The following is a 22,058-nucleotide window of genomic DNA, read 5'->3' as shown; positions in this document are numbered from 1 at the left end:
TCGCCACCTTGCTGGGCGAAGCGCAAAAATGAGCCTGCTACAGAGAGAGCCTTGGTACCCGGTCCCGAGGTGAGTGAGGAGCGGGCGTTCTCAATGAACCCTAGACGCAGGGTCAGAAGCCCGCGATCCGGACCCCCAGCGCCGCACGCCAGTGCCCTGCGCGTCCCGCTCACGCACGCATGCACGCGTCGCCCCGCCTGCCGCGCAGCTCTGGCCCCGCCCCCAGGATTGACCGCCTGAGCCACCGTCCGCACAGCCTAGCCCAGCCCCGCACGGCCAGGCGCAGGGGAGCCGGCCGTGCGGTGTGTGTGTATGTGTTCGCGGGGCACCGTCTCAGCCCCGGGAAGATGGTGGCGGCGGCGGCGGCGACTGAGGCGAGGCTGAGGAGGCGGACGGCAGCGACGACAGCGCCCGCGGGCAGGAACAGCGGGCAGCTCTGGGACTGGGACTCCACTGGAGCTGGGAGGCCGGGGCTGGGGGCCGGGCTGCGCCTCCCGCGGCTTCTGCTGCTGCTCCCGCCTCTGCTGCTGCTTCCCTGGGCTGCCGAGGCCGCGGCGTCAGCGACGGTGGTGTTGGGCTCAGCCGTACCCGAGGCCAAGGAATGTGACCGGCCCTGTGTCAACGGCGGCCGCTGCAACCCTGGCACCGGACAGTGCGTCTGCCCCGCCGGCTGGGTGGGCGAGCAGTGCCAGCACTGCGGGGGCCGCTTCAGGTAAGTGGAAGATGGTGTTGGAGGGTCGGGCCCAGTCAGAGGTTGAGGCTGAGGGGCGCTGAAGACAGTTTCAGGCCTGAGGCGGATGCCAGACAGAAATTGGGGAGGTAGGGCCGCCCCACTGTGTTTGAGGACCATTTGCTTCCGGGGAGAAAATCGTCTGTGGCCTGGGGTCTTTCTGTACTGGAAAATGAAAAGGTTCGAGACGAGGGTGGAGGTACCCCCAGAGGTTCGGGTTCGTTGGGCTACATGGGAAGAAAGCTTACGGTCCCAAAGTGTATCAAAGCCAGTCTCTGAAATAGGGCCTCTTTTGGATAAACGAAGTATAAAAGAAAAGGTGAAAAAGAGCTCCAGTCTTAATTTAAAACATTTCGTTTTAGCATTCCCTTGTTCCCTAGGGCCCGCCGAGTTCCCCAGCTGATTAACAGGGCCTTGGAAGTGATTTGTTGGCTGGAGATAGAAAGGAAAGGGTAGGATTGTGAGATATTAGAGATAGAGGAATCAATGGTTGTTGGCTAAAGGAAAGTGAGGAAACTAGCCCTTTGAAGCTCACTGGAGGCGGCAGAATGGAACAGGGTCTGTGGTGGAGAGAACATAGAAGGAGGTTACTGTATGCCCTGGTTTCTGGGGAATACAGAGTTCTGAGTTGGCCTGGTTCAGGGCAGTACCTCTTGGAGAGATCACTCATTAATTAATGAGTAGTTGCTTCTTATTATTTGCTTTAGCTGTGCAAGGATTTCCAGATAATACACCCAAATAGATTAGCCAGACCTTGGCCTATTCCAGGAGGAGTTTGGAATATAGCAAGAGAAAGCTGTGTACACAAATAACCAGAGTCCTAGGGCTACAGAGTCATGCATCCCTTTGGTAGATATTTACTGAACACTTTTGATCTCAGATGTGGAGGAGTGAGGCAATATGGAGAAGAAGATAGAGCCCTTGCTTTCATGGATCTTACATTCTATTCAGGCCACAGGCAATTAACAAGTAGATATATACCTGAAAGAAACAGACAAGATAATTTTAGATAATGCTAGATGCTTTTAAGAAAATAAAACAGATTGGTCTGATAGAGAATGGTAACTGGTGAGTAACTTTAGGAGAAGCCTCTCATTTAAAGTGGCATCTGATCTGAGACCTGAATGAGACATTGGAGAACCTGTGGAAATTTAGGGGTGGAGAGGTTGTGACTAGCCTTGAGGATACAAGGAAGACTTTGAGGAGAAGGTGATACTGTATTTGAGCATTTGAGGCTAATTAAGATTTGGAAATATGTAGCTGGGAAAGAAGGATGCAAACAAAACTGTGGAGACCAGAAAGTAGGGTATTGCTGGTAGATAGAATAGAGTTGTGAGAGGGAAGTTTGGAACAGTAGAATTATAGACTCACCTATTGTCAGATCTTTAAGGGAATTCAGAGAACGTTGAGGAGATGAGCTCTTGATTGTTAGGAAGAAACCAAGTGATCCATGACCAGTGCGTAGTGGGGCTAGCCTTGTAACTGAGGGTGTTCTGATTTATTACTTAATATAATCTACTCATTTGTTGAGGGCTGTTCTGGATTAGATTGTGAGATACAAGACAGACAGAGTCCTGCTTTTGTGGAGCTTAATACATTCAGTAATCAATTTACATAGTATGATTTTCTTAAGGCTATGAAAGTGAAGAGCAGGGGACAAAAAGAGGACTTGACTTAGTTTGGAATGGTAAGGTTAGTGACTGAATGACTTTTGAGTTGAGATCTAAGGAGTGAGATGGCACTGCCTATATGAGGGGTGGGGTGGTAAAGGGCCAGCATGTACAGAGGATTGGGGATGAGGGGTTGTAGCAGGCTGGATAGAAGGCCAGGTGGCTGAAGCAGGGAGAGCAAAGGGGAACATGGTAAAACTGGAGAGCTAGGCAGGGGCCAGGCCATGTGGATCCCTGTTAGTTGAGTTGAGAATTTTAATTTTTAGCCTGTGCACAGTGGAATGGCATAGTTCATCTTTTCATAACATTACAAGCTTTTTAGATTGGAACTAGAGCAAAAATGGCCTTGAAGGAGAGGCCAGAGTGTTTTTGAATTTGAAGAGCTTCCAAGGTCAAGTGAATGGATGGTTAGGTCAGAGGAAAGAAAATCTGGTATGCAGTGAAGGGCTGTAGAGTGGGGAGGGACATGCATAGCAAGATCAGTCTGTCTAGAACAGGGGTCCCCAAACTTTTTACACAGAGGGGCAGTTCACTGTCCCTCAGACCGTTGGAGGGCCGGACTATAAAAAAAAAAACTATGAACAAATCCCTATGCACACTGCACATATCTTATTTTAAAGTAAAAAAACAAAACAGGAACAAATACAATATTTAAAATAAAGAACAAGTAAATTTAAATCAACAAACTGACCAGTATTTCAATGGGAACTATACTCCTCTCACTGACCACCAATGAAAGAGGTGCCCCTTCTGGAAGTGCGGCGGGGGCCGGATAAATGGCCTCAGGGGGCCGCATGTGGCCCGCGGGCCGTAGTTTGGGGACCCCTGGTCTAGAATGTTCAGAGTACCTGAACTCACTTTAAGCGTGAGAGATAGTGGGCAACTATATGGTTTGGAACTGTTGGTATGGGTCAGGATAGTAGTAACGAGAACTTGAGATAGGATATGGATGGGATAGGTTCTAAGTGGCATTGTAGAGGTAAGTGACACATCTTTCTTTGAAACTGGTTTTCTTTTGGGAAGAGAGGGGGTTGGTGCAGGAAAGAAAACTAGATTCTCTCTTGGGCGATTGAGAAGATGGTGACGATATCATTAAGATACAGGGACACAGAAGGAACAGATCTGAGATGTTTAATTTTGTACACACTGAAATTGAGGTGTTTTCAAGGTATCCACATGGCAGGACATGTATAAGCTTTGGCAATATCTATATATGAAGTAGATTGCCAGGGACAAGAGCAGGTCTGAGTGTTCGCATAGACAGTCCAGAGGATTGGAGAAGAATCATGTGTGATGAGGAATAGGCAGACCTGACACTGGTTGTCTCGGATGGTGTCACTCTTGAGTGGAGGGACTCCCCGGCTATTGCAGACACTCCACTTGAGTCGGTGTGAGCGTCAGTGCCCTTTCCTTTGACATTAGTCCTGATAAAACTATTATATTTTGTGTGCTTCTGGAATTTGCATTTTTTTAATGAAACTAAGAAGAACTTATGTCTCTGACCTTCTAAAAAAAAACTTTAATTAAAATTTTAGTTGAATTCTTTTTAGAAGAGGGAAATGCTGGTTTCGATTATATTTGTTTGATTTAACTTGCAAACCTCCTTGTTATTAAACTAAGAGACATTAAAATGAACACTTTCCTGGTTCAGATGGGCATCAAGTCACTGTGTTTTTTAAGCTTTTTAGTTACATAAATCCTGTGTTGTATTGCTATTATAGGGTCTCTTTCATTAACTGAAAAGAATGTAGGGTAATAAGAGGATTAGATTTCACTGAAGTTATCACCAAGTGCATATCATAGGCGAAGGACGTGGTCAAAGCATTTTTTTTTTTTTAAGCATTTTCATATACTGTATATTGTGCCCTCCTGAAGAGGACAACTCTGATGGTGTTGTATAAAGTTTGGATTTTTCTGTGCTTGTAGATAGAAAATCACTTAATTTTTTCCAAATGAAAAGAACTACAAAAATGATTAATTGCAGTTAATGGTGCCATTGTAATAAAAAAATAACTATGAAATCTTTCCTGGATGATTCCTAAAGCAGTATCACTTTCATTCATTTTTATGTTAATCTTCATAATTCAGTGATTTTTTTCCCTACTTGTGGCATCACCATCGAACATTTTCTTTGGAGGATAAATACATCCCATCAAGTTAGAGAATAAAGATATTAAGCTCATTTCTAAAGTTAATATGCATTTTATTCTTTTAAGTTCCTATAAAAAGTTTGCAATACAAAACTTTTGGGAAGATAGAATAGAAAAACCTAATGAATTGGAGCCTTATAGTTACCCAGGATGTTAAGCTACATTTTATAGAAGAAAAAGAAGTGAACATTTATTGAGCATCTGTTTTGTGCCCAGAATATGCAGTTTTACTAAATTAGTAGTTCATAGCAACAGCTGCCACCATTTTTCTAGCATTTCTCCATTTTTTCCAGGTGTTATGTCAAGTGCCTTTTAGGAATTACCTCTTTTAATTCTCAGAGTAAAGGTATTCCCATTTCATAGATGGGTAAACTGAACCTGGGAGATATTGAATTACTTGCCAAAAGTCACACAACTGGCGAACAGTTGTGGCTTGAACTCAGGCCTTGACTAATTCCCAGACCCATTCTTTCTGTTGTACCATTTGGCCTCTCATTTTTTTCTGAGACCAGTTACCCTTTATGAACCTTCTTTGGAAGGATTGACCTAAATCCTTTGAGAAGCACCTTGAGCTTCCTTTTTCCAACCTGGGCCTGCTGGAATGGCTCCGCTGAGAAGAACCATTCTGCTATCAGCAAAGTAGTGTCCAGAGAATACCGTATCAACATTCACAAGTGCATCTGTAGAGAGGGTTTCAAGAAACATGCTCTTCTGAGGTTGCCGGTTTGAAACCCTGGGCTTGCCTGGTCAAGGCACATATGGGAGTTGATGCTTCCAGCTCCTCCCCACTTCTCTCTCTCTGTCTCTCCTCTCTCCCTCTCCCTCTGTCTCTCCTCTCCTCTCTAAAATGAATAAATTAAAAAAAAAAAAAAAAGAAACATGCTCTTCAGCCACTCAGAAAGATCTGGAAATTAATTGCCACAAAGTAGATGGGAACTCCAGATATGTGCAAGGATACCAACCTCAGCTAAGCTGTCTGGGCCAAAGGAATAAGGAATGTCCCATGCTATATCTGGGTGCAGTAGTCCAGAAAACATAATGAGGGTGGAGAGTCACCATACAAGCTCTGTATGTTGGTTAACTGTGTACCTGTTACCACTTTCAAAAATCTACGGTTTATGTGGTTGAAAACTACCTGCTGACTGTCAAAGTTATAAAACTGCCAGGGAAAAAAACACTTTGAGAAACAAAGGAGGAAAAATAGATTTGTTATAATAGGAGAGCTAGTGTAAGAAAAAGTCTTAATTCACCTGAGCCTATCTGGCTGCTGGTCTGAGGACCTAAAAAATACCTTTCTAACTAGTGAGTTGAAAATTCTGGAAAATAAAATTTGAAAAAAGGAAAGAAATTTTTTTTTACTTATAGTAAGTACTAAGAAGTATTAACCTGAAGCCTTAAATTTATGTTCTTGAACCAAATGAAGCTTGTCTGTTTCCCCAAGAAAACATAAGCTTCATAAGGACAAAGATTTTTAGTTGCCATTACATTCTCAGAGCCTAGAATAGTGCCTGGGACATAGTGCTCAATAACTATTTGTTGAATAAAGAAATGAAATTTTGTAATATGTTTTTATGACTTAAAAAAGTCATTTTTTCCCTGACTGCTGGTGGTACAGTGGATAGAGCATTGACCGTGAATGCTGAGGTCACTGGTTTGATACTTGCTGTTGCTGGCTTGAGCACAGGGTCATCTACACAATCCTGAAGTCACTGGCTTGAGCCCAAGGTTGCCTGCTTGAACACAAGGGATTGCTGGCTTGGCCTGAGCTCAAGGTCAGCAGTCTGATCCCTAGTCAAGACATGTATGAGAAGCAATCAATGCTCAACTAAGTGGAGCAACAAGTTGATGCTTCTCTCTCTCTCTCTTCCTGTCTCTCTCCCTTTCTCCTACTCTCTCTCTCTCTCTCTCTCTCTCTCTCACTCTCTCCAAAACAAAAACAAAAACAAAACAACACATCATTTTTGCTTTCTTTCCAACCTGGGCCTGGCATAATGGCTCCCACAAAGAACGGTGGCAAGAAGGACCATTTGCCATCAGCAAGATTGTGATCAGAGAATACACCATCAACATTCACTGGCATATCCATGGAGTGGGGAGATCTATAAATTTACCATGAAAGAGATGGGAAATCTGGATGTACACATTGACTCGAGGCTCAACAAAGCTGTCTGGGCTAAAGAAATAAGGAATGTCCCATACCATATCTGAATGCAGTTGTCCAGAACATATAATGAAGATGAAGATTTATCAAACAAGCTTTATACTTTGGTTACCTACATACCTGTCACCACTTTCAAAAATCAACAGTTAATGTGGATGAGAACTAACTGCTAATTGGTGAATAAAGTTATAAAACTGTCCCCCCCCCGAAAAAGTCATTTTTGCTTTTAAGACTGCCATATGTCTTTTGTCCTTCTGTTTCTCCTAAACTTCATTGTCTGTTTTCTACTGTTTGCCAGATGTCTTTACTGGGATGTTTTACTGTCACCTCAGAATGAGCCACATCTAAGGCCAAACTTCTGAATCCTCATTGTAAAAATCATCTTTTCCTTTGTATCTCCTTATTTCAGTAGACAATCTGACTTTCAATAACCAAAGGTCAAAATTTAGGAGCAATCCATTGCTACTCCTGTTTTGTCTCTCTTTAAAGTCTTAGAAAATGTGATTTTCATATGTGCTCTGAGGATCAAACCCACAACCCTGGAGCATTGGGGCAACATTCCAACCAACAGAACCACCTGGCCAGGGCCTGTTATCTTCTTCTGAGATGAGTTATCACCTGGTTGAATTCATAGATAGCTTCTGAATGAACGATTATTATGTATTAGGTACTGTGCATGCCTTGAGGATATTAAGGTGGATAAGAATCAGGCCCTGCTTTCCCATTGGAGAGTTCATAATTTATATTATTTTATTTATTCATTTTATAAAAGAGAGGGGGTGGGGAGCAGGAAGCATCAACTCACATATGTATTTTGACCAGGCAAGCCAGGGCTTCAAACTAGTGACCTCAGTGTTCCAGGTTGATGCTTTATCCACTGCACCACCACATAATTTTGAGGGAATTCATAATTTTGAGGGAGTTCATAATTTTGAACAGACAACTATGTGCACAGGCAATTAGAATTTAATAATAAAAATACCGGCAATATGTGGTGCTGGATTAAAATGTGGTGGAGAGACTAACCTTTTGAGGGGTCTGGTGGAAGTCATCACCGAAAAGATACTGTTTGGGAAGATCTGAAAGTTTAGTGTGAATAGTGAATCATCAATAGTGTGGAGAAGGGCATTCCAGAAGGAGCAAAGAGTTTGTGCAAAGACAGAATCATGGATTGTCATACCCAGTGTATTAGTTTCCTATGTTTGTTGTAACAAAGTGTCACAGACTGGGTGGCTTGACACACCAGAAATTTAATCTCTCACAGTTCTGGAGGTCAGAAGTCTGAAATGAAGATGTTGGTGGGTCCATACTTTCTCTTAAGACTCTAGGGGAGAATCTGTTACTTGCCTTTTTCTTTGTTTCTGGAATTGCCAGCAATCCTGGGCATTTCTTGGCTTGTAGATACATAATTTCAGTCTCTGCCTCCATCATTTCAATCTTGTGACACTCTCCCTGTGTGTTTCTTCTCTTCCTCTTATAAGGATGTATGACTTGAGTGCATCTGAACTTGAATATATCGGCAAAGACCTATTTCCACTAAGTTCACATTCACAGGTACTGGAGGTTAGAACTTCAAAATATCTTTTTTAGGGACACAATTCAAACCATGAATGACACTTAGAGAATTGAACATAGATAGTTGTTAGAGTATAACTTGTGAAGGATGCATTGGAAGGTGATAGTGGCCTTCCCTCTTCCCTAACAACCTTCAGTGTCAGGCTGCATCCTTGACCTAGGCTAAGCCATCAGATCATTCTGATCTCACTGCAGTGATTGTTTTGAGATAGGCATGAAACCTACAATCAGAGTAAATCTCAGAATTTGCTGGAGGCCTCTCTCCTCTGTGGGTATTTATAAAGCAGATGCTTTGTCATCTGCCTTCTGTGTGGTGAGAATATAAAACCTAGAACTGTTATAGCTTGTAGCAATGCTGTTGTGATAGGAGTCCACCTGAGGTCAGAGCAACTCCTAGAGGAGGGAAGATGGCAGAGAAGCAGAGCTGGAAACCTGATGACTTTGGATCAAGCCTTGTCTGAAGCTGTACTTTTCAGTTTTTGTACTTCATTTCTTACATCAGTTAGTGTTGTATTTCCTGTTCTTTACTATGTAGAATAATTCCTAACATACAGAGGGACATAAGGCCAGATAATGAAGGTATTTATATTTTATACGAAAGAGTTTGGGTCTTATCCTCTCAGCATTGATAACATGGTCTAAATTCCTGATATTTTTCTACCAAGTCTCCCAATGTTCCAATTTTGATGGGCACATGATTTGAACCCTTAGTTACCATAAGCAATAGTTTTGGCTTATTTCTTTGATACTGCTTAACTGGGATACCAACTACCAGCCAGAGATGAGACTGTTCTCGTTGCCCTACACCTTGTTTAGCCAGTTTCACATTTGAGGGTTCATTAGTTGTCACTCTTTTTGTAAATTGTATTTGATATGATTTTTATAAAAGTTCTTTTAGCGACAGACACCCAGCTCATGCAAGCTTATGAGCAAAAAGGTGGGAGAGATTAACTGGTCTATGTTGCAGAAAAGTCAAGGGGATATTTTTGATTTCTTGTATGGCTGGATCCAGGAGACCCGTTGACTTCCCAGTGCTGGGCAAGTGAGACCAGAGACATAGCTGTGTATTCTTAGAACCTGCCATTTGGTGAATACTAAGTGTCAATGATGAAAATTGGGAATGGTCTGGAAAACATTTGTATTAAGTAACAAAATGCTGGTTCCCAATTTATCAGAATTCACTCAATCATTACAAGGAATTGTGAGTGACTCACTAGGTGGAATGCATTATACTGGCTCTTTGAGGTTACTACAGTGAGGACTGTCCTGTGTTGAGTTTCAGTCTATTAGAGCCAAGTCATTGAATGGCAGTTATTCATCCCTTGATTTTGTAATGAGGGAATAGAGAGGATAATGGGGGGAAGCAGACAAATAAGTGCTCATTGTGTGAAGTTATACTTCTTAAACAAACTTAACTTTATATAAAATGCTTACATAATAGACATTTGAAGTTTTAGGCTGATTCCTGGAAGATAGAATGTACTTATTTTAAAAGGTAAAAATGTAGTTATTGCCTAAAAGAAAAATTGAGCATGAATGTCTTAGTATAATTATAAAAGTTATGATATGTTTGAAAGCGGATTTCTGACATTTAAACTTTACCTCTCTGAAAGGTTCCCAAGATAGGCAAATGTTTTTTTATTATTTACTACAGTACAGAGGTCAGAGAAATATATAGAAGAAAAGCAGAGTATGTTTATGACCAAAACATTTTTTAAAATATTATTAACGGATTTAATAAATTTGTAGGTTATCTTGAGAATTAAATACAGAAGTATGGTTGAACAGTATGAAATCATACTGATTTTTCTCTTTCATACAGTCTTGTGGTTTATTTATTTATTTATTTATTTACAGAGACAGAGAGAGAGTCAGAGAGAGGGATAGACAGGGACAGACAGACAGGAATGGAGAGAGATGAGAAGCATCAATCATTAGTTTTTCATTGCGCGTTGCAACACCTTAGTTGTTCATTGATTGCTCTCTCATATGTGCCTTGACCACGGGCCTTCAGCAGACCGAGTAACCTCTTGCTGGAGCCAGTGACCTTGGGTTCAAGCTGGTGGGCTTTTTGCTCAAACCAGATGAGCCCGCGCTCAAGCTGGCTACCTCAGGGTCTTGAACCTGGGTCCTCCGCATCCCAGTCCGATGCTCTATCCACTGCGCCACCACCTGGTCAGGCCAATCTTGTTTTTATTTTTATTTATTTATTTATTTATTTATTTATTGTATTTTTCTGAAGCTGGAAACGGGGAGAGACAGTCAGACAGACTCCCGCATGCACCCGACCGGGATCCACCCGGCACACCCACCAGGGGTGAAGCTCTGCCCACCAGGGGGCGATGCTCTGCCCCACCGGGGTGTCGCTCTGCCGCGACCAGAGCCACTCTAGCGCCTGGGGCAGAGGCCAAGGAGCCATCCCAGCGCCCAGGCCATCTTTGCTCCAATGGAGCCTTGGCTGTGGGAGGGGAAGAGAGAGACAGAGAGGAAGGAGGGTGGGGTGGAGAAACAAATGGGCGCTTCTCCTATGTGCCCTGGCCGGGAATCGAACCCGGGTCCCCTGCACGCCAGGCCGATGCTCTACTGCTGAGCCAACCGGCCAGGGCCCAATCTTGTTTTTATAACTAGAATGGAACTGAAGTCATACTTTTCAGAATAATTGTATTTGAAAATTTATCAGCCACTAACCTGTCCTGAAACTTGTTTTGCATTTATACTCGACCATTTTCTATGATTTTCCAAATGCACTATGGCAAAAGTGACTTCCATCCCTCTCTTATACGCTAATGGAATCTTTCATTTTATTACTTTCTTTATTCCATTTTTACCTTTTCCCCTGTTCTTTCAAACTAACCCTTTATTATTAGCTGTTTTCTCATTTTTGTCCTTAGGGTGGCTTTCTGATATGTGCCTTGCTTTTTTTTCCCTCCTCGTTTTATTGATGTCATATTCCTTTAACTGCTTTAGCACTTGAGACTCTGCTTTGATTTTAGCCTTTCAGTATTTATAAGTTTTTCTGTTTTTTCAAGTTAGATTTTGAGTGAACTTCAACTCTAGCTGTTTATTTACATGTTTACTCAACTAGAATTCTACCTTTCACTTATAGAAGTTAATTTTAGTCATGGTTGAATTAGCCATGGCTGAATTTATTCTTTTAAGTTGAATGAATTTTTAAATGAATTCCTCTTGGTCCTTTTTGCATTCCAATTAAGAATTTTGTAATTTGTTTAATAATAAACATATAACCATTAGGGGCTGAAATTTTATCAGGTGCTGTTATAACACACAAAAGTTAACTCTCTTCACCATTGTTTCCTATGTTTTTGTTTCACAAATCCTTTCAGAAAAATATATACTTACAGCCTCACTTAGGAATTAAAAGATAATCTTTAAAAAAATGCATCCTGTTTTTGATAAGATGCTTTTAAATAGAATAAAAAGTAATTTCTTAATGAAGAGTGTAATATACATTTAAAATATAATTTGTAATGTTATTCACAATATTAAAAATTTGAAAGCCCTAGCCAGTTGGCTCAGTGGTAGAGCATCGTCCCAGCATGTGGATGTCTTGGGTTCAATTTCCGGCCAGGGAACACAGGAGAAGTGTCCATCTGCATCTCCACCTCTCCCCCTCTCACTTCTCACTTTCTCTCTCTCTCCTGCAGCCATGGTTATATTGGAGAAAGTTGGCCCTGGACACTAAGGTTGGCTCTATGGCCTCCGCTTCAGGAGCTGTAAAATGACTCTGGTTACAACAAAGCAAGGGCCCCAGATGGACAGAGCATCGGCCCCTGGAGGGATTGCTGGGTGGATCCCGGTCAGGGCGCATGCGGGAGTCTGTCTCTCCCTCCCCTCCTCTCACTAAATAAAAAAAAGTTTTTTTGACTTTTTTCCTGTTTAACATGTGGTACATGTTTAATGTATTTTAAATTAATGTGTAAGAAAAAGCATGATTTATACACAAATAAAAAATGACATTTAATTTTGGGATCAAATGTATATTAACATAGAGATTGAATTTGACTCTCCTTTGTGCTATATAAATAGACAACTTTTCTCCTAATGTTTGGTATTCATGCATTTGTGTTTCAAAAATTATTTCTTAGGGTTTTTTGTTTCGGGGTTTTTTTTTTGTGTGTGTGTTTTTTGTAGACATTTCTTTGCAAGTAGCATATTCCCTATGTGGATGGTTTTTTCAAAGTTGAATAAAAAGTTCAAACTGGCTATAATTATCACTTAATTTTCCCCTTTTAACATTGGTTTTTGAAGTGCAAAAGATAATCTTGCAAAGCTATACAAGAATTTTGATCAGAAGGTTTGGCAAGTTGATCTTGAGGTAAATTTGTAGATATGGATTAATTTATGCCCTTCCATTACTCATGTTTAAATGTTTTATCTTATGCTTCTCTTTTAATAGATGCTATTACTGCCTTTTAATTTTAATATCATTTGGTTGGTTGAACAATGCTGAGCAACCCTGACCAAGTACAGTGATACCTTGAGATACAAGTTTAATTCATTCTGTAACCGAGCTCGTAAGTCAGTCAACTTGTATATCAGACAAATTTCTCCCATTTAAAATAACTGAAATAGATTTAATCCGTTCCAGCCCTGTGAAACATCCCCAAACCATTCTAAATTATGAAAAAAGACATATGTTTTTAATTAAAAAACACACATGTATACTTTACCAATGCATAACAAAATATATGAAATAAAAGAAAAAAGTGTTTTTTAGTACTGTATTCTTATCTTGGAGACAGATGAATGTGGCTAATGGAGGTGAATGGCAGAGGAGGAAGGAGGGAGGAAGGGATGCAGGCACTGTAGACACGTAAACTAAAACTGCATTTTCTTTACTTAAAATGAAACCACAAAAACAATTGTAAAAAAAATGCACTTTTTTAACTTTAAACTTAACCTAAGCTTAACATTATGTATTTTTCATTTAATCACCACCTGTTTTTGCCTTTTGGGCTGCACTTTCAGCACTTTCACTTGCAGGACTTTTATTTTTTTTTTTTTTTTTTTTTTTTTTTTTTTTTTTTTATTTTTTTATTTTTATTTTTTTTTTTTTAATAAATTTTTATTAATGGTAATGGGATGACATTAATAAATCAGGGTACATATATTCAAAGAAAACATGTCTAGGTTATTTTGTCATCAAATTATGTTGCAAACCCCTCGCCCAAAGTCAGATTGTCCTCCGTCACCCTCTATCTAGTTCTCTGTGCCCCTCCCCCTCCCCCTAACTCTCCCTCCCTCCCTCCCATGTCCTCCCTCCCCCCCCACCCTTGGTAACCACCACAATCTTGTCCATGTCTCTTAGTCTCAATTTTATGTTCCACCAATGTATGGAATCATGTAGTTCTTGTTTTTTTCTGCTTTGCTTATTTCACTCCTTATAATGTTATCAAGATCCCACCATTTTGCTGTAAATGATCTGATGTCATCATTTCTTATGGCTGAGTAGTATTCCATAGTGTATATGTGCCACATCTTCTTTATCCAGTCTTCTATTGAAGGGCTTTTTGGTTGTTTCCATGTCTTGGCCACTGTGAACAGTGCTGAAATGAACATGGGGCTACATGTGTCTTCACGTATCAATGTTTCTGAGGTTTTGGGGTATATACCCAGTAGAGGGATTGCTGGGTCATAAGGTAGTTCTATTTTCAGTTTTTTGAGGAACCACCATACTTTCCTCCATAATGGTTGTACTACTTTACAGTCCCACCAACAGTGAATGAGGGTTCCTTTTTCTCCACAGCCTCTCCAACATTTGCTATTACCCGTCTTGTTGATAATAGCTAATCTAACAGGGGTGAGGTGGTATCTCATTGTAGTTTTGATTTGCATTTCTCTAATAACTAATGAAGCTGAGCATCTTTTCATATATCTGTTGGCCATTTGTATCTCTTCCTGGGAGAAGTGTCTGTTCATGTCCTCTTCCCATTTTTTTATTGGATTGCTTGTTTGTTTGTTGTTGAGTTTTATGAGTTCTTTGTAAATTTTGGATATTAGGCCCTTATCTGAGCTGTCGTTTGAAAATATCAGTTCCCATATAGTTGGTTGTCTGTTTATTTTGATATCAGTTTCTCTTGCTGAGCAAAAACTTTTAATTCTGATGTAGTCCCATTCATTTATCTTTGCCTTCACTTCTCTTGCCATTGGAGTCAAGTTCATAAAATGTTCTTTAAAACCCAGGTCCATGATTTTAGTACCTATGTCTTCTTCTATGTACTTTATTGTTTCAGGTCTTATATTTAGGTCTTTGATCCATTTTGAATTAATTTTAGTACACGGGGACAGGCTGTAGTCGAGTTTCATTCTTTTGCATGTGGCTTTCCAGTTTTCCCAACACCATTTGTTGAAGAGGCTTTCTTTTCTCCATTGTGTGTTGTTGGCCCCTTTATCAAAGATTATTTGACCATATATATGTGGTTTTATTTCTGGGCTTTCTATTCTGTTCCATTGGTCTGAGTGTCTATTTTTCTGCCAATACCATGCTGTTTTAATTATCGTGGCCCTATAATATAGTTTAAAGTCAGGTATTGTAATGCCCCCAGCTTCATTCTTTTTCCTTAGGATTGTTTTGGCTATTCGGGGTTTTTTATAGTTCCATATAAATCTGATGATTTTTTGTTCCATTTCTTTAAAAAATCTCATAGGGATTTTGATGGGAATTGCATTAAATTTGTATATTGCTTTGGGTAATATGGCCATTTTGATTATATTTATTCTTCCTATCCAAGAACAAGGAATATTTTTCCATCTCATTGTATCTTTTTCGATTTCCCTTAACAATGCTTTGTAATTTTCATTATATAGGTCCTTTACGTTCTTTGTTATGTTTATTCCTAGGTATTTTATTTTTTTTGTTGCAATCGTGAAGGGGATTATTTTTTTGAGTTCGTTTTCTAATATTTCATTGTTGGCATATAGAAAGGCTATGGACTTTTGTATGTTAATTTTGTATCCACTTGCAGGACTTTTAAATAAAAATCTATCCAAAGAGGTTTGCTTTTGCCTGCCTTTTAAAATGTTGCGGAAATGTGACAAACAAGTGTCATTAAAAAGTGCTGAAATATGCCTGACCAGGTGGTAGCGCAGTGGTTAAAGCATTGGACTAGGACGTGGAGGACCCAGGTTCGAGATCCCAAGGTTGACAGCTTGAATGCGGGCTCATCGGGTTTGAGCAAGGCTCTCCAGCTTGAGCCCAAGGTCGCTGGCTCGAGTAAGGGGTCACTCGGTCTGCTGTAGTTCCCCCATCAAGGCACATAAGAGAAATCAATCAATGGACAGCTAAGGAACCGCAATGAAGAATTGATGTTTCTCATCTCTCTCCCTTCCTGTCTGTCCCTATCTGTCCCTCTCTCTGACTCTGTCTCTGCCACACACACAAAAACAAAAACAAAAACAAAACAAAACAAAAAAAGTGCTGAAGTACTACCAGTTGAAACTTTTTCTGGTGTTTCTTTTCAGTGAAACTTGAAAGCTTCTCCCAGTTGCCAGCATGTCTTTCATTTCACTTGTAGATATCACTTCCTCCAACTCTACCTCCTTCTCACTACTAATCTCTTGTAGAAGCTCTGTATGTTGTATCATCTGTAGGTCCTTCAACTCCTCAGTTGAGAGTTCCTCCTCGTTCCTAGGTGAGCTCATTTACATCACCCTCATCTACCTCCAGACCCATCGACTTTCCGAGGGACACAATCTCCTCCAACGCTTCTACCTCAGTCTCAGTCTCTGGTTCGAATCCTTCGAAGTCCCTGTCTGCAACAACATCAGGCCATAACTTTTTCCATGCCGAGTTCAAGGTTCTTCTTGTAACCTCTTGCCATGCCAAGTCAATAATGCGTAAACATATCACGATGTTGTAGTGATCTTTCCAAAACTCTCGAAGGGTTAGATTTGTATTCTCAGTCACCTCAAAGCAGTGGCAGAACAAATGTTTTGTGTAAAGCTTTTTAAAGTTGGAAATGACCTGCTGCATAGGTTGCAAGATTGAAGTCATGTTGGGTGGGAGGTAGAGGACTTTCACGAATTTGAACTCATTGAGAATGTCATCTTCAAGACCAGGTGGGTGGGCTGGAGCATTTTCAAGGATTAGTAATGCTTTCATCAGGAGTTTATTTTCTTGAAGATATTTCTTCACTGCAGGACCAAAGACGAGATTTATTCATTCAATAAAAAACAGCCGTATAACCCATTCCCTAGCATTGGCACACCACATAACCTGCAGTTTTTCTTTAAGAATCTTGTGAGTCTTAAAGGCTCAAGGATTTTCAGAATGATACACTAGCAGTGGCTTTACTTTACAGTCACTGCTAGCATTTGCACACACTGCAAGGGTCAGTCGGTCCTTCATGGATTTATGGCCTGGCAGCTTCTTCTCTGCAGTGATGAAAGCCCTCTGGGGCATTTTTTTCCAAAACAATCCTGTTTTGTCACAGTTGAACACTTGTTGGGGGATGTAGCCTTCCTTTGCAATAAGCGCAGCAAAATGTGCAGTGTACTCCTCAGCTGCCTTAACATCAGCACTTGCAGCTTCACCATGCCTCACCACCAAGTGGGTGCCAGATCTCTTCTTGAAATTTTCAAACCAGCAAAAGTCACCGTAAATAATACCTGCCTTTTCGCATATTATAGTCTCCATCACTCTATCTCCTGCCAGCTCTTTCTTTTTCACCCACACCAGCAGAAGCTTCTCCATTTCTTCATGGATATTTGACTTTAATTGGGACAGAATTGTAGTTCCTTTCGCTGGATTTGTGCTTTTGATGGCATCCTTTTGTTTAAGGATAGTACAAATTGTAGATGTATTGCGGTTGTACAGCCTTGCCAGTTCAGTCATTCGTACACCATGCTCATGTTTTTCTATTATTTCTTGCTTTACTTCTATTGACATCATTCTCTTCTCACCACTGTCCTTTGCACTCACTTTCTTTGGGCCATAATAGCACACACAAAAAATTAGTAAAAAATGCAAAAATGATGGAAGAACGAGTACAGCACACGAGATTCGACTTGATTCTGTGGGTAACACATGAGAAAGAACGAGATGCTGATGTTGTGCTGCCCATTCTGGACCGGTGCGCCAACATGCCAACTAGCGGCAGTTTCCCGAGTCATGACTCGTATCTTGGAATTTCGCTCGGATCTCGAACAAAAATACGGACCGAGTTGCAGCTCATATCTTAAAAAAAATTTGTATGTTCGTCTGCTCGTATCTCAAAGTACCACAGTAGCTGGTTGCTTTAAAGCAATCATATGTTTGATGCTGGTTCAGTTTCTCTGGGCTTCTTTAACTTTTAACTTCCTTTTCATATTGAATATTTCAAGTCTATGGAAGACATATGAAGAATAAGAAATATCTTTGTACCTACAATCTAGCTTTGCTTAATTTCCTTCATAGTAATAATATTATTACTCCATAATAATATTAATATAAATTATGTAATGTAAAATATACAGATACCAAAGTCCTTGTTACCCTTCCCTAATCGTGTTTACCTTACTCTCTACTCAGAGGTAACTAGTATGATGAAGTTGATGTGTATTATGTCCCTTGCATGCATGTTTCTACTTTTACTGCAAACCCACACACAGTCTTGTTTCCAAAATCAAGGTCATGTTTTTCAAACTTTATAAAAAGTAAACTTGCTTTTTTTTACCTCAAAATACATTTTTTAATGTTTTAAAGATTTGTGTTCTAAATGCAGTTCTAGTTGATTCTAGCTATTTTGTATTCATTACAAAATTTCAGTTTGTTCATTCATTGTCCTGCTGATGGGCATTTAGATTTTTCCAACTTGCACTGTTACAAGCAGTGCTGCCATTAACATTCTTTACATATCTCTTTCTGCATATGTGTATGATTTTCCTGTAGAATAGTGATTTTTAAACTTTTGAAGCACCTCCAAAATAATTTTAAAATTCTTTGTATTTCCTTTTATACTTTTAAGTTGATGTGCTATTAATTTATACCATTAAAAAACGAATTTACATAGTTTCAAAGGCTATTTCTGGTGTAGTATAGAGTTACTGAAAAAGACTCATTATATTATGTCTAAAAATTTATTGAGTAGAATCCAAATTCCATAGCAGTTTGGTAACCATTCTCACTCATTTAAAAAAGACATGTGTATGGTCTTTGTGTTGTTCTTTTTTTTTTTCTTAAATTTTAACTTTTATTTTAATTTAGCCATTAATTTTTTTTCTGAATTATGAATTCTGTCTACTGATCTGGATGTTATGTATATTTGAATTGCTTTTGCTCATTTGTCTCTTAGGTTGTTTGTCCGTTTTTATTGATTTATAAGAGTTCTTCATATAATCTGGATATTAATCCTGGAATTATATATGCAGGAGTGATTTCCCAGTGAATTTTTTAAAATTTTATTCACAGTTTAAAATTTTTATCTATAAATTATTGGATAAATAAATACATGACAAGAAGGGACAAGTCTTACAGAAGAATTCTGAGTAATATAAATGGTTACTCCCTCTTCCAGAATGCAGAGATTAATTTTCCTCCTTTGCTTCCCTTGAGTATAAGCTTGGATTTAGTTACTCTTAACCAAATAGGAGAATATGGAAAGGGGAAATACAGGGGAGAAACCTGGCAAATACTTAACCAAATGATCAATCAGGGTTACAATTACAATGATAAGACATGTTGATCTCATGTGCTACAGATATGTGATTAGGAGGGAATGTTGCCTCTGTGTTATTTTCCCCCAAACCCCATAACTCCAATCTAATCATGAGAAAAGCATCAGACAAATTGAGAGCCATACTATAAAATGCTGGATTGTATTTCTCAAAAGTGTATAAAGGTTATTAAAAAGAAGGAAACTAAGAAACTGCCACAGACCAGAGGAGACAAAGGAGACATGAAAAAATGTAGTGTGGTACCCTGGATTGGATCATGGAACAGAAATTAGTACATTGGTGTAAGAACTGTAGAACTTTGAATGAAGTCTGGAGTTTAGGAAATAGAAATGTACCAATATTGGTTTTTTAGTCTGACAGATGTACCACCGTAATCTAATATGGTAACATTAGGTGAAACTGGGTAAGAGGTGTCTGGGGATTCCCTGTATCATCTCTTCAACTTTTCTGTAAATCTAAAATTATATTCCAAAATAAAAAGGTTATTCATAATTTTTAACTTAATTCTGCTGAATCTAAGATACCATTGATTATAAGGTATACCATCATTTTAGGTACTGCTAAGGAAGAAAAGATCCTTCCAGTAAAATTAAGATATGGCATCAGTTTTAAGAAGCGCCTTGGTTTCAAAGATATTAAATGATAAAAAGGGCATGTCTTAGAATGGATAATATGATATATTTTTTCTCCCCTCCCTGGGAATCGTTATCAGGTTTTCTTATAGCCTTCCAGATGTGTTAGCTGCATATATAAGCATTTCTATATGTTCTACCCTCCTTTTTCTTTTTTTTTTTAACATAATTGTCATACTTTACTCATTATCTGTACTTTGCTTTTCACTCTCCACCATCACTGAATAGTGTTATGTTGGAGGTAGTTTCATACCAGTACATTAAAAAAAAAAGTTTAGTATAGATGTGCCTTAATTTAGATAGACGTGTTGAATGATCTTGTACATGTCATTTCACACATTTTTGTGTCTGCTTTTAAGATGAATTCTCAAATGTAAAATTGCTTCATCAGAAGGATGTGCATTTAAATTCTGTTAGGTATTGCCAAGTAACCTTCTGTAGGGATTTACCCAGTATACATTACCGGTAGCAATACGTAATGGCTTTTTAACTTTGTTTATGGTGTCTTAACAGAAATATCAAATTTTAACATAGTTTTATCACTCCTCCTTTGTGTTGTGCTTTTTGTGTTACATTTAAAATTTTTTGCCTGACTAGGCGGTGGCGCAGTGGATAGAGCGTCTGACTGAGATGCAGAGGACCCAGGTTCGAGACCCCAAGGTTGCCAGCTTGAGCGCGGGCTCATCTGGTTTGAGCAAGATCCCACCAGCTTGAACCCAAGGTCGCTGGTTCCAGCAAGGGGTTACTCAGTCTGCTGAAGGCCCACGGTCAAGGCACATATGAGAAAGCAATCAATGAACAACTAAGGTGTTGCAACGCGCAATGAAAAACTAATGATTGCCTGACCTGTGGTGGCGCAGTGGATAAAGCGTCGACCTGGAAATGCTGAGGTTGCCGGTTCGAAACCCTGGGCTTGCCTGGTCAAGGCACATTTGGGGAGTTGATGCTTCCAGCACCTCCCCCCCTTCTCTCTCTCTCTCTCCTCTCTAAAATTAATAAATAAAATTAAAAAATTAAAAAAAAAACAGAAAAAAAACAAACTAATGATTGATGCTTCTCATTTCTCTCCATTCCTGTCTTTCTGTCCCTGTCTATTCCTCTCTCGCTGTCTCTGTAAAAAAAATAAAAATAAAAAAAAATAAACCAATGAATGCATAAATAAGTGGAACAATAAAATTAATATTTCTGTCTCTCCCATTCTCTAAAATATATTAAAAAAAAAATTTTTTTTCCTCCCTATACCGATGTTGTAAAGATAGCCTTCTTTCTTATTGTTTAAAATTTTTGCTTTTTCACATTTTGATCTTTTATCTACTTGTAATTAATTTTTATGTGTAGTTTGTTGTAGTGACCTACTTAATTATTTTTATTTGGTAGGGAGTTGTCCTAGTTCCCATTTGTAGAATATTTTTTCCCTATAAATTTGAAATACAATTTAGTCATATAAAACATCAAATTTGTCTTAGTAGTTTTTAGCCTTTTGCTTCTCTAATTTCAGTAAAGGTCTTTGTTGAGATTTTGTTTGGAATTTTGCCTAATGTTGAGATTAGGCTGGGAAAATTTGTCATCTTTGTGATGTAGAGTCTTTTTATCCAGACATGCTTTATATTTCCATTCATTTAGGTTTATTTTATGTCTTTAAATTCTTATAACTGTTTTCAAACTGGTCTGATATACTTTTATTGGATTTACCCCTAGATATGTAATTTTGTTCCTATGACTATTGGAACAAATTGATGACTATAGTGCATAGGAATGGAACTTTTTGTTATAATTTTATTAGTGTTATCATTATAACATTAAGTAATATTTGATTCATGACTCTCTGTGGTTGTCTGGGCAACTTGGCTGAACTTACCTGCCTGGGTCTAGGCTGGAGCTTGGCTGTACTCACTTGATGGGGACTGGTTATCACAACTGTCTCATCCCCCTTGGACCAGATACTTGCTGAGTCTTAAAATCATGGTGATGTCAGAGGTGCAAAAGCAGAATTGATTTTCTCCTATATTGGATTTTCCTAGGAAACCTCCCTAATTTTTTTTAGTACTATGATAGCTTGACTGTGGCATCTTCTGTGTTCTATGTTGATAATCATGCTGCCAGTAAATTGTGACAGTTTATTTCTGATCTTTATACTCTTTGTTTCTTTTTCCTGTCTATTTCCCCCCATACTTGACTAGTTTTGCAAACTCTTCTCCTGGCCTCTAAAAATTAGCCTCAGAGTACTCTTTGTGTATCTGCACTCAGTCCTGTTCTGTGTCTACACCTCATATTCAGATGTTCTTCTTAGTCCCAGGACTTTAAACACTATGAAATGGAACCCTTGATTTTTATTCCAAGCCTGTTCATTTATCAGTTTTCTCAGCACAGGCGAAAATCCGGGCTGTTTTCCTTACATATTCTATTTTCTTCATCTCCAAACTATCATCATCCTGACTAACCACTAAAATTTATCTAAGAATTATG

At 39.3% G+C, this 22,058-nt stretch overlaps 1 protein-coding gene across 4 annotated transcripts in view; it reads left to right on the top strand.

Moving 5' to 3' along the window:
- Positions 1-240: 240 nt before the first annotated feature.
- Positions 241-22,058, top strand: part of ATRN (attractin) — a 150,180-nt gene continuing 128,362 nt past the window's right edge. For all 4 annotated transcript variants that reach the window (XM_066236333.1, XM_066236332.1, XM_066236334.1 and 1 more), the window contains exon 1: positions 241-712. In XM_066236333.1, the coding sequence (XP_066092430.1) occupies positions 348-712 (365 nt within the window). In that variant the 5' untranslated portion in view covers positions 241-347. The remainder of the gene's footprint in view (positions 713-22,058) is intronic.

This window comes from Saccopteryx bilineata, chromosome 6 (genome assembly GCF_036850765.1).
Source record: "Saccopteryx bilineata isolate mSacBil1 chromosome 6, mSacBil1_pri_phased_curated, whole genome shotgun sequence".
Classification (NCBI taxonomy): domain Eukaryota; kingdom Metazoa; phylum Chordata; class Mammalia; order Chiroptera; family Emballonuridae; genus Saccopteryx; species Saccopteryx bilineata.
This window is presented reverse-complemented; position numbering and strand designations above follow the sequence as displayed.